The sequence below is a fragment of the Lampetra planeri genome, chromosome 25 (genome assembly GCF_965212315.1).
Source record: "Lampetra planeri chromosome 25, kcLamPlan1.2.h2, whole genome shotgun sequence".
Classification (NCBI taxonomy): domain Eukaryota; kingdom Metazoa; phylum Chordata; class Hyperoartia; order Petromyzontiformes; family Petromyzontidae; genus Lampetra; species Lampetra planeri.
Window position 1 is genome coordinate 6,552,871 of NC_136131.1, and position 11,378 is coordinate 6,564,248.

At 58.6% G+C, this 11,378-nt stretch overlaps 2 protein-coding genes across 2 annotated transcripts; one reads left to right on the forward strand and one right to left on the reverse strand.

Moving 5' to 3' along the window:
• The first annotated feature begins 1,020 nt into the window (after positions 1-1,020).
• Positions 1,021-5,840, forward strand: RHOJ (ras homolog family member J). Its single transcript, XM_078606093.1, has 5 exons — positions 1,021-2,027; positions 2,832-2,890; positions 3,350-3,514; positions 4,791-4,886; positions 5,665-5,840. Exons 1-5 carry the CDS (start codon positions 1,904-1,906, stop codon positions 5,818-5,820), a joined length of 600 nt encoding a protein of 199 aa, XP_078462219.1. The 5' UTR covers positions 1,021-1,903; the 3' UTR covers positions 5,821-5,840.
• Positions 5,841-8,166: 2,326 nt separating this feature from the next.
• Positions 8,167-11,332, reverse strand: NENF (neudesin neurotrophic factor). Its single transcript, XM_078606088.1, has 4 exons — positions 11,029-11,332; positions 10,053-10,113; positions 8,860-8,963; positions 8,167-8,722 (listed from the first exon to the last, which is right to left on the reverse strand). Exons 1-4 carry the CDS (start codon positions 11,209-11,211, stop codon positions 8,546-8,548), a joined length of 525 nt encoding a protein of 174 aa, XP_078462214.1. The 5' UTR covers positions 11,212-11,332; the 3' UTR covers positions 8,167-8,545.
• Positions 11,333-11,378: the final 46 nt, after the last annotated feature.

Sequence of the window (11,378 nt, forward strand, 5' to 3'; positions counted from 1 at the left end):
CTGCCGCGTGGTTCCACTCCGGCTCCACCGTGGATCCAGCTGTGCTCCACTGGCTCGAGCCATGCTCTACGCACGATTCCATCGGCTTCGACCGTCCCTCACCCGTGGCTCCCCATGGCTCCACTCGTGCTACACGTGGCTCTAACTCTGCTCCACCTGGCTCCACCAAGCCCTGTCCGATTCCACTCGAGCTCGACCCGGCTCCATTCCGGCTTCACCCAGCTCCATCCGCGGTCCACTCGGCTCCACCCATGCTCTACTCATAATGGCAACGCCATCACAAGGCTCCGACTTAGCTCCATCTCGCTCCATCAGGCGCCACAAGAGCTCCACTGCTTCCAATCGTCCTCGCTCCGTGATCTTCCCAGCTCCACCTAGACTGCTCCCATACTGCACCAGCCTCCCATCGCGGAGTGTGATACCGTGGGTCCCATGATTTACTGGCTTCACACGCAGGGGATGCCCCCACGACCCCACGTACAGGTGACAGTGTCCTCCCTTAGGGGTGGGTGGGGAGGAGGGGTGGTGGTGGTGGTGGAGTGGCTGTCGGGCAGCCCTCAGCTCCTATCCGGTTGGATTGGCTGTGGGGTGGAGGGAGTCAGGGGAGACAGAGATACGGGAATCCCGTTATGTGGGTGGGAGTGGGAAGCGGAGGAGGAACACGAAGCGAGCCAGACACTGCGCAGTGGCATTACGTAATGTCCCAGGCGAGCGGGTAGAAGGGAGGGAGGGAGGGGGGAGAAGCAGCGGAGGCAGCGAGAGCGGGGGAGCGTGGATCAGCTGATATCATGAGGGCGCCACCAACCATTACGTCATTGTTCTGGCGATGGAGCCTCCAGCGTGGGCGGCCAGTGAGGAGCACGAACGGGGGGGGCGGGGGTGGATGGAGAGAGGGGTCAGGGCTGGCGATAAAAGCCGGGGAAGGAACCCGGGGCCGGACTTGACTGAGGAGGGAGCACGGCTGCAGGGCGCGGTCTAGGGTCGCGGGGAGACTTTTTTGTGGGATTCGGGGATGCGGGGGACCCAGACGCGGGTTCAGAGGCGCGGGTGATTCCTGAGATCTGACGGGAAGAGGCGACAGCTGGAGCATCAAAAATCATTATGAGCAACATTTACATCAATCATCATCATCAGCAGCAGCAGCATCTTCAGTGAGATTGACACCATTATCAGCAGCTTGATTATCAGTATTCAGATCATACTTATCATCAACAGCATCATCGTCAGCAGCAGCATCAACATTGTCAGTAGCGTTGTCATCAGTATCATCAACGTCAGCATTGATATCAGGATCGATATCAGGATCAGCACCATGGACAGGGGCGCGCAGTTGTGTGCGCGTGGCACGGGCGGGGCGCTACAGTCACGGCCATACAGATAGTGACACACACACACACACACGTGTACACACACACAAAGACACACGTGTACACACTCACACGTGTACACACACACGGGCATACACATACGCATACAAACACCTTAATACGCACATACACGCACTTGTATACGCATACATACGCATGTAGATATACACACATGCATACATGCACACTTAACTATATAGTATGCAAACACAGATACGCAGACTGTGCATACACACAATACTATACATGTAAACACTCACACACATATACACATGCACGGCTATGATACACAACACACAACAACAACAACCGTTCGCCACTCAGCAGCGGTGACATCACCACGGCGCTAGTGCCAGGCTACGTGCACACAGATACGCACGCACCCGCGCGCTGCACATGTAAACACACACACGCACGCGCACGCGCGCGACTAGTTTACACTTGGCACACAAAGAACACCACCATCGGCTCCACTGGTGTCGCGCTGGCTCGAGCTGGGCGCAGGGTGGACGCAGGGTGGACGCGAGCCGCGGGCGATGGACATGCTCAAGTGCGTGGTGGTGGGAGACGGAGCCGTGGGCAAGACCTGTCTGCTCATGAGCTACGCCAATGACCAGTTCCCCGAGGAGTACGTGCCCACCGTATTTGACCACTACGCAGGTGAGATCGGACGCGCGGGGTGGTGCAGCCAGGGGGGGGGGGGGGTCGTGAAGGGGGGAGGCGGGGAGCAGGTTTTGTCCAACGCCTAAATCCCGGGGTGGGGTTGGGGGGACATTGGTGACACCTGGCACAGGTACCTGGGACAGGTGTGTGGGTGTGGGGCATAAGCGGTGTGTGTGCGCCTTTGTCTCTGTGTTGCTGTGCGTGCAAAGTGCTGCGTATGTGAATAGGTGAATTGAATGTGTGTCTTTCTACGTAGTATGCGTGTTTCTGTGTTTGTGTGTGTCTGACGGTGGTAGGTGTCGGCATTGTATGTAATAGGTACTCGCTGACAGCTCTTGTCCCAATAGTCCGTGCAGCGATCGGTGTTGTGTGTCAATGGGTGTATGTGGACGTGTGTGTGTCAATGGGTGTGTGTTTCGATGGAATTTTTTGAAATCGGAGTGTACATGGGTGTGTATCTAAGCATTGGTGGCTACGCGTGCATGGGGAGCGGTAGAGTAGAGGTTAGCTCACCGCACTACGTACTCGGCGACCCGCGTTCGATACATTCTGGCTCACGACCAACATCAGTGACGAATATCTATACCGGTATTTGGCCTTCCCCTCGGTTGACTCAGCCTTAAATGAGTACCTGGTGCTTTGTAAGCATCGCCATTGAAGAGGCTAAGGCGGGCGGGCGGGCGGGCGTGGTGCTGGCCACACCAGCCCCTCTAGGTGCTCGCTAAGGGTGCAACGAGTCAACACGGCTCGACCCGACGGGCCACCTCGCGCGACTCTGACTCAGGTGCGCGTGTCTGGCAGTGAACGTGACAGTGGAGGGGGAGCAGTACCTGCTGGGACTCTTTGACACCGCTGGACAGGTGAGCGCGCGTGGGGGGCAGGTGAGCGGTAGGCGACAGGTTCGGGCTGGGGAACAAGCAAGGAGTGGGACTGGCTGGGAGAGCACAACTAAGGGCTGCATTGCTCCGAGAGCATGGGTGCAGTCTACATCTCGGAGGCATGGTTGGGAGGGCATAGCTGGGAGTGCACAGCAGAGGTCGCAACCGGGTACCCGATACCCGTACCCTACCCGATACCCGGCTACCCGTACCCGGCCGGGTACGGGTACCCATTTTCGACCCTGGTGCGGCCGGGTACGGGTACGGGTAAGGAATCAAAACCCGTTTGCGACCTCTGGTGCACAGGTAAGGAGAATAGCTGGCAGGGCGCGACTGGCAGGGCATGGCTGAAATTGCACGGCTGGGAGGCTATGGCTGGCAGGGTATGTCCGTGGGTATAGCTGGAAGGGCATGTCCGGTAAGCCATCGCGCTGTGCCCAGGAGGACTTCGAGGGACTGCGCCCGCTCTCGTTCCCACTCACGGACGTCTTCCTCGTGTGCTTCTCCGTGGTGAACCCGGCCTCCTTCACCAACGCGCGCGATCTCTGGGTGCGGCAGCTGAGCGCGCGTCTCCCGCGCGTGCCCTTCCTGCTCGTGGGCACCCAGGTGCGTGCGCATGTGTGTGTGTCGGGGCAGGTGTGTGTGTGTAGAGGAAGGTGTGTGTGTGTCGGGGCAGGTGTGTGTGTGTGTAGAGGAAGGTGTGTGTGTGTCGGGGCAGGTGTGTGTGTGTAGAGGAAGGTGTGTAGGTGTGTGTGTGTCGGGGCAGGTGTGTGTGTGTAGAGGAAGGTGTGTGTGTGTCGGGGCAGGTGTGTGTGTGTAGAGGAAGGTGTGTGTGTGTGTGTCGGGGCTGGTGTGGGTGTGTAGAGGAAGGTGTGTGTGTGTCGGGGCAGGTGTGTGTGTGTAGAGGAAGGTGTGTGTGTGTCGGGGCAGGTGTGTGTGTGTCGGGGCAGGTGTGTGTGTGTAGAGGAAGGTGTGTAGGTGTGTGTGTGTGTGTGTGTCGGGGCAGGTTTGTGTGTGTAGAGGAAGGTGTGTGTGTGTCGGGGCAGGTGTGTGTGTGTAGAGGAAGGTGTGTGTGTGTCGGGGCAGGTGTGTGTGTGTAGAGGAAGGTGTGTGTGTCGGGGCTGGTGTGGGTGTGTAGAGGAAGGTGTGTGTGTGTCGGGGCAGGTGTGTGTGTGTAGAGGAAGGTGTGTGTGTGTCGGGGCAGGTGTGTGTGTGTCGGGGCAGGTGTGTCTGTGTAGAGGAAGGTGTGTGTGTGTGTCGGGGCATGTGTGTGTGTGTAGAGGAAGGTGTGTGTGTCGGGGCAGGTGTGTGTGTGTAGAGGAAGGTGTGTGTGTGTGTCGGGGCAGGTGTGTGTGTGTAGAGGAAGGTGTGTGTGTGTCCAGAGAGGTGTGTATGTAGAGGTTGTGGGGAGAGGTAGTGTAGCGGTTAGCGCGCTGCGCTATGAACCTGGCGACCCGGGTTCGATTCCCGCTCACGGCAAACACCGGTGACGATTATCTGAACCGGTCCTGGGCCTTCCCTAGGTCGAATCAGCCTCAAATGAGTACCTGGTGTGGAGTGTAAACATCGCCACTGGGGAGACAAAGGCGGTCGGGCGTGTGGCTGGCCACCCACCCTCTCGTGTACCGTTCCGGCCTTCATAGGTGCTCGCTAACAGCACTTGCCCCTACAGTCTGTTAAGGCTATATGGGGGATCTTTGTATGTAGAGGTAGGTGTGTATGTGCAGAGAGGTGTGTGTGTAGGCCGATGTGTGTGTACGTGCGGACAGTGGTGTGCGGCCAGGTGTGTCGGCAGGTGTATGAGGTCACCATAACTTGGTGGCGAATGTTGCGAGATTGCGGTCCGTGTGGTTTCCATGGTGACCCGTGTGCCCCGCTGTAGATTGACCTCCGTGATGACCCCAAGACGATCGCGCGCCTGGGCCTCATCAAGGAGAAGCCGATCCCTTACGAGCAGGGCATGAGGATGGCCAAAGAGGTGCCCTCACATCTCACCTCGACATTCAACTCACCACCCACCTCGTCAATCAGCTTGTATGAGCTCACCACCTCACCAAGACACTCACCTCGACATTCATGAAACCACCACTCCCTTCACCACTTACCCCATGACAACTGATACAACCTCACCTCTCATCTCATCTCTCCCCCTTTCACCTCATCGCACCATGTACCTTGCCTTGTTGCTCAACCTTATCACTCACCTAATTCCTCACCTCGTTTGCCAAACCCAATGTGACCCCGTCCTCACTTTGTTTCCCCCATTCCCCTGTAGCCTCTCGCCTCCCCACCATCCCCCGGCGCCCTGGTGCCCCCCCACTACCCACCCCGTGCCCCCTCCCCACTCACGCCGTGCCCCCCCACCCCACCCAACCCACCCCGTGCCCCCTCCCCACCCACCCCGTGCCCCCCCACCCAACCCACCCCGTGCCCCCCCACCCAACCCACCCCGTGCCCCATCACCCAACCCACCCCGTGCCCCCCCACCCAACCCACCCCGTGCCCCCTCCCCACCCACCCCGTGCCCCCTCCCCACCCACCCCGTGCCCCCTCCCCACCCACCCCGTGCCCCCTCCCCACCCACCCCTTGTCCCCCGTCCCTCCCGTACTGCATGGGAGGTGCGGTATAAATATTTAATGGAGATCGTGATTCCCCCTCTCCTCCTCGCCCACTTCCCCCATCTCCTGCTGCCCACCCCCACCCCGTGCCCTCCCCCCCCACCCCGTGCCCCCTCCCCCTCCGCCACCCCAATCAGATCGGCGCGCATTGCTACCTGGAGTGCTCGGCGCTCACGCAGAAGGGCCTGAAGCCCGTGTTTGACGAAGCGATCCTCGCCATCCTGAGGCCGCGCCGCGCGTGCCGCCCCAAGCACATCCACTCGCGATACTGGCAGTGCTGCCTCATCACGTGACCAGCCCCCCCCCCCCAAACCCACCCCCCGATCCTTTAAATCCCCTCCTGCTGCACCTCTCCGCTCCCTCCTGATCCCCCGCGTCCCTTTGATGTTCATCTCTCCTGATCTTTTGTCGCCCCTGCTCCCTCCCGCCTCTCCGAGCTCTCCTCTCGAGCCGCCCACCTGCTCCCTCTCTCCATCAGCTCAGCTTCCCACGGCTCTCCGAATTCATGCTCCCCAATGCTCCCATGAGCCCCTAGAACTTCCACCCCCTCGCTCCCACGACACTCACCGCATCAATCCCTGATGCCCACCATCAACACCACCATGACCCCTCGCGTCACATTGACCCCTTAATCGCATCTCTCTTCACACTGACCATGGCCATAACCCAATCACATCTCTCCTAATCCTGCTCCCATCACTCCCGTACCCGAACCCATCACTCTTCCGTTGGCCCTGAATTTAACCTTTACACCCCCCCCCAAAATCACCACACCCCACTCATTATCGCCCCCTGCCGCGTGACCCATCTCACACTCACACGCCCCCCACCCAACCCTTCCCAGGTCCCGCTAAGAACCCCTGGAGCCCCCAAATTTGACTAATGACCCCTTGGCTCCAACTCTCCAACACCACCTCGCCCACCCTCTCCCCTCGTGCGGCTTCTCGGGGGTTCACCCCCAGCCCATTTCCCCACCGCCCCCCCCCTTCCCCTGTCTCACCCCCAACTGTCCCAGACCCCCGCTGTCTCCGCGGGGTTCCCCTCACACGCGAACCCTCAACCGGGGTCCGCCGACTCCTCGCCGCGCGTGAACAAAGAGCGGGTTGCACGCGTGGCGTCACCAGGCGGCACGGACACTCGAGGTGCATCGGCGACGGTCATGATGATGGTTGAGAGGATACCCTGATGACGATGGTGGTGGTGGAGATGAATATGATGAGCCACCCTGATAAAGAAATGGGATGTGACGACGAGGGGCACGCCCATCTGCGAGCAATCCACCAACTCCAGCAAAGCCATCAGAACATGGAGCTCGGAGACACCACACGTAGAGAACTCGATGATGTTGAAAACGATGATGATATTCACACGTTATCTGGTGATGATGTCTTGCATAAGGAATCCTGGACAATTGAGGAATAAATGAATAAATGATTGAGGGGAAGATGGGGCTGGAGGGGAGGCCATGGGGCAAGTGAGCCCACACCCTGGCAGTGACCTTGGAGAAACGAGATCGTGGTGACCCTTTGGGTCAATGACCCCTGGGGTCAATTTCCGCTGGAGGTCAGTGACCTCTAGGTATTTGACATCTGGAGCCTCGTGAACCTCTGCAGCTGATGTCCATTAATTAAAACTCTGCGACCCTGGAGGATACAGCCCCTAACGAGGATCCGCGACGTCTCTCGTTGGGAGGTCCCCGACTGAGGTACGAGGGGGATGGGATCAGAGATTGAGGTGCAGACGGTGACGCGAGCTGGAGGCCCTGGGGCCCTGGAACGCCGCCTGCTCCAGTGACCCCACGGCCCTCGCACCCCATGCGTTGTCCCGTGACCTCGCAGCGGATTTGAGACAAATCTCGGAGTCTCGGTCGAGTTTCTGACTCGGAAGCACCCACTCGTATTGCACATCTCGTCCATGTGATGCTGGTTGTAATGTTGATGATTGTGATGATGATATGTTGCTGATGACTTTTGATGATAATGATTTTGATGGCGGTATTTTGATGATTTTAATGACGATGAAGTTGATGATGTTGATGGAGCCAGAGGGCAAATGGGATCAATAAAGGCGTGGATTTCACACGGACACAGAGTTGAACCTGCTTGGGAGTGGTTGACGGGCGTGAGGGAAGACGTCACTTATGCCTTATTTCCATGACAACGCGGCCACGCGGATCCAGTCGCAGCAGTAACACGACACGGGTAATGGGACAATGTGGTGGGAGCAGCCCCCACTCCATCCCTCCCTCCCTCCTTCCCCCCTACATCTCTCAATATCCCCCACGCCCTCCATTCCCATCTCTTCCTCTCTCCATCCCCGTCCATCTCCTCTCGCTCTCCCCGCAGCCCCCAACCCTCATCCCATTAACGATTCGGGTCATCGTCACCGTAGACAGCTCTTCCCCATGACGTCATCTACCCACTCCCCCCTCTCCCCAGCGCCCGACCGACGCACAGCGTCTGATGAATTTTTAAAACCTTGAGACAGTGGGGTCAGCGTCGTCAGAGCTTGGCTCCCTCCCCCCTCCTCCCCTTCTTCCCCCCTCCCCGCTATGCACCGTCGTGACCCTGGTCTGGCTGCTCTCTCACCCCACGTCACCACGAGCGACGAGGAGGAATGAAGAGAACGGCACTCTCACGCCGCGGCACCCACGTTTATTACCACTTCTACAGCCGCGCCCCACAACCGCACACACAACTCGACAGCCACACCTCAACCTCTCCGCACTGCAACCTGCATGCCAATTAAGAGGGTTACACAAACCACATCCCACCACCACCAACACCTCCACCCAGAATCCTGCCCCAGCAATGTGGAATTTCCACCGCTAGGTCGGGGCAGTGTCGTCCCATCGCTCGCCAGAGCCGGAAGACTATGAAGGGTATTGCCTCCCACCAACACACAACCGCCTACAAGCACAGAGGTAGATGACGAGAGCTATTCGCCTTAAAGAGGTGAACGTTGAGACTTCACAGCGCCATCACTTCCCCCCCTCCTCCCAACACGCCCCCCCCCCCTTCACAGCTCATCCCGGGGCTCTGTCTCCTTCAGCTCCTCGGGGTGGAAGTCGGGGTTAGGGCTGCCGTCGGCGAGCAGCAGGCGGTAGGCCATGTACCCCACGATGGGGTACTTGGCCTTGTAGACCCCGGAGAACACCCTCTCCAGAGACTCCAGCTGATCCTGTGTCAGTCCAGACTGCAGCGAGGTGAGGGCAAAGGGGGGCATGAAGGGGGTGGGTGAAATATGGAAGAGGCCTGGGTACGGGGAAAAACTGCTCTCATTCCCCCTCTGCCCCCAAACCCCATCACTTTTCCCCACTGCCCCCCCCTCACCGTGTCACTGATGAGATCTTCCGAAGCGAGGGACATCTTGGCCACGGCCCGCGTGGAGTCTCGCCCGGCCAGCGCGTTGTAGGAGGCCCCCTTCCCGTAGTACCCTGCCCCCCCACAGTGCAAAATCGGGGGCGCGGGGATGGGCCGCAACGGGGTCCAGAGCGCAGGTCGGGGAGCACACAGTCATTGTTTGATGGGGTGGGGTCATTGTTTGATGGGGTGGGGAGCGGATTCATTGATCGTGGCTGGGCACGAGGCATCTGCTTATCAACATCATCATCAACTCCATCATCATCAGGCTTGATTATTTCAGTTGAGCCAAGCGACAAGGCAAGATACCTATTTCATTGAGCCAAGCAGTTCTGTTACAAGGACAACCACAGTCCAAGACCGTCGGTAGTGGAGGCAGTTACAGGGCGTAGCAAGGTGGAGGGAATGTGCAAACTGACAGCAAAGACAACAGCGAATTATTATTTATGAAACCCACGCCAAAACTCACTGGAAATGATCATCATCCTCACCATAACAGCTACACCAGCATCACAACCACTGCCATCAAAACCATCATTAACGGAGCGAACTCAATCGTATCCGCCACGATCACGACCATCGCGTTTGCACGAGGAGATGAGCAATCCCGGTGGCGCCTCCAGCCCCCTCCACACCCCACGTGGGAGATCAAGTCAGCCGCACTGAACACCGCTTACTACTCTCAACTTAATTCGGCTAAAAGCCTCTTCAAACGCGTGTCTCTGGGCATGCTTTGAAGATGGAAGCGAGCAGGAGGGGGCAGAGGAGGTAGGGCAGGAAAAGCAGCAGCAGTAACAGCATCAACAACAGCAGCAGCAAGATCATTACATTAACATCTTCATACTCAAAAACATATCCATCATCAACCTCAATAACGATAACTGTCATCATCCATCACCGGTACCATTATCATCGTCATAATCCTCATCATCATCTGCATAACGAGCAACAGCGCCCATCATCATCATAACCTCATCGCCATCTTCATTCGTCTCAACAATCGTAGTCGGCATGGCAATCAATCACCATCACAGTTACCCTCATCCTCACCATCTGCCGCCAAAGCTCGCTACTACTTATTATCATTGCAACCCCCACCCACTCGCTATTCCCCACGGATGGATATCTAAACCATCTCCCCCCACCACGTAACCCCCGCGCACCTTTCCCCGTGGAGACGTCGAACACAACCCCTTTGACGGCCATGTAGATCGGCTTGTCGGGCTGCCGGACAGAGGGGGGGGGGGGGCGGACAGAGGGGGGGGGCGGACAGAGGGGGGGGGCGGACAGAGGGGGGGGGGCGAACAGAGGGGGGGGGGCGGACAGAGGGGGGGGGGGCGGACAGAGGGGGGGGGCGCACAGAGGGGTGGGGGGGGTGCACGGGGGTCAGCATTGGACCCCTAAACCCTGGATCCCACAGACCCAGGCACAAGAAACCCCGGGTGCAGGTAGGCATGCCGGCAGACACAGGTGAATGGGCAGGTAGGCAGGCACGTGGGGAGGGAGGTGATCGCGGCGGCCCCTGCAGGTACTCAGACAGGTGAGCCTGCTGTAAGGTCGGCAAGTAGGTGGAGAGATAACCAAGGGGGCAGGTGAACGGTTCAGCAGATGCGCAGGACCACGGGTATGCATACAGGTGAGCTACCAAGTAGAAAGGTTAACATGCGTGCAGATGGGCAAGCAGGTAAATAGAACAGTGATGTGGCAGCTCGACAGGACGTTGAACAGGTGTGTCTGGACAATTGAGCAGGAATGCAGACAGACAGGTAAATCGACAGGTGAGTACACAGGTAATCCCGTGGGGTGAATAGGTAGAAAGGTGAGCAGCCGGTTGAGCAGGGAGTCAGGTGAGCAGGGAGTCAGGTGAGCGAGCAGGGAGTCAGGTGAGCGAGTAGGTAAATAGGTGAGCGAGCAGGTAAATAGGTGAGCAGGTAAATATGTGAGCAGGTAAATATGTGAGCAGGTAAATAGGTGAGCAGGTAAATAGGTGAGCAGGTAAATAGGTGAGCAGGTAAATAGGTGAGCAGGTAAATAGGTGAGCAGGTAAATAGGTGAGCAGGTAAATAGGTGAGCAGGTAAATAGGTGAGCAGGCAGGTGAGCAGGTAAATAGGTGAGCAGGCAGGTGAGCGGGCCCTCACGTCGTCGCCGTTGTACTCCGCGATGTCTGCATCCGTGAAGAGCCGCACCGGCTCCTCCTGTTGCCCGGGACCCGCCGTGGTGGCGGCCACAGCGACGAGCGACAGAGCCAGGACTGCGAGGACGCCCCTGACAGACCCCCACGGGGGCGCAGACCCCCGATGGGTCCCCACGCTCCTCGCCATGTCGCTCGCCCAAGAGGAGACGCCACGCGGAAGCCCCCACGTGCAGGAAGTGCGCTCACTCAGGGCGCCGTGCCGAGCACCGCGCGCGTCGATGGTAAAGCCAACCGCGTTCGTCTTACCTGTGTCGCGTAGGGCGGGGTTTCAATCGTCGCTCATCTTTAAGGTGG

Excerpts from the sequence above, each read along its gene's own strand:
- RHOJ (XM_078606093.1), top strand. The coding sequence starts at position 1,904 with ATGGACATGCTCAAGTGCGTGGTGGTGGGAGACGGAGCCGTGGGCAAG. Across the intron at positions 2,891-3,349 it reads TCTTTGACACCGCTGGACAG|GAGGACTTCGAGGGACTGCG; the intron begins GTGAGCGCGCGT and ends CGCTGTGCCCAG. Across the intron at positions 4,887-5,664 it reads GCATGAGGATGGCCAAAGAG|ATCGGCGCGCATTGCTACCT; the intron begins GTGCCCTCACAT and ends CACCCCAATCAG.
- NENF (XM_078606088.1), bottom strand. The coding sequence starts at position 11,211 with ATGGCGAGGAGCGTGGGGACCCATCGGGGGTCTGCGCCCCCGTGGGGG. Across the intron at positions 10,114-11,028 it reads CGGAGTACAACGGCGACGAC|CCCGACAAGCCGATCTACAT; the intron begins GTGAGGGCCCGC and ends TCTGTCCGGCAG. Across the intron at positions 8,723-8,859 it reads AAGATCTCATCAGTGACACG|TCTGGACTGACACAGGATCA; the intron begins GTGAGGGGGGGG and ends ACCTCGCTGCAG.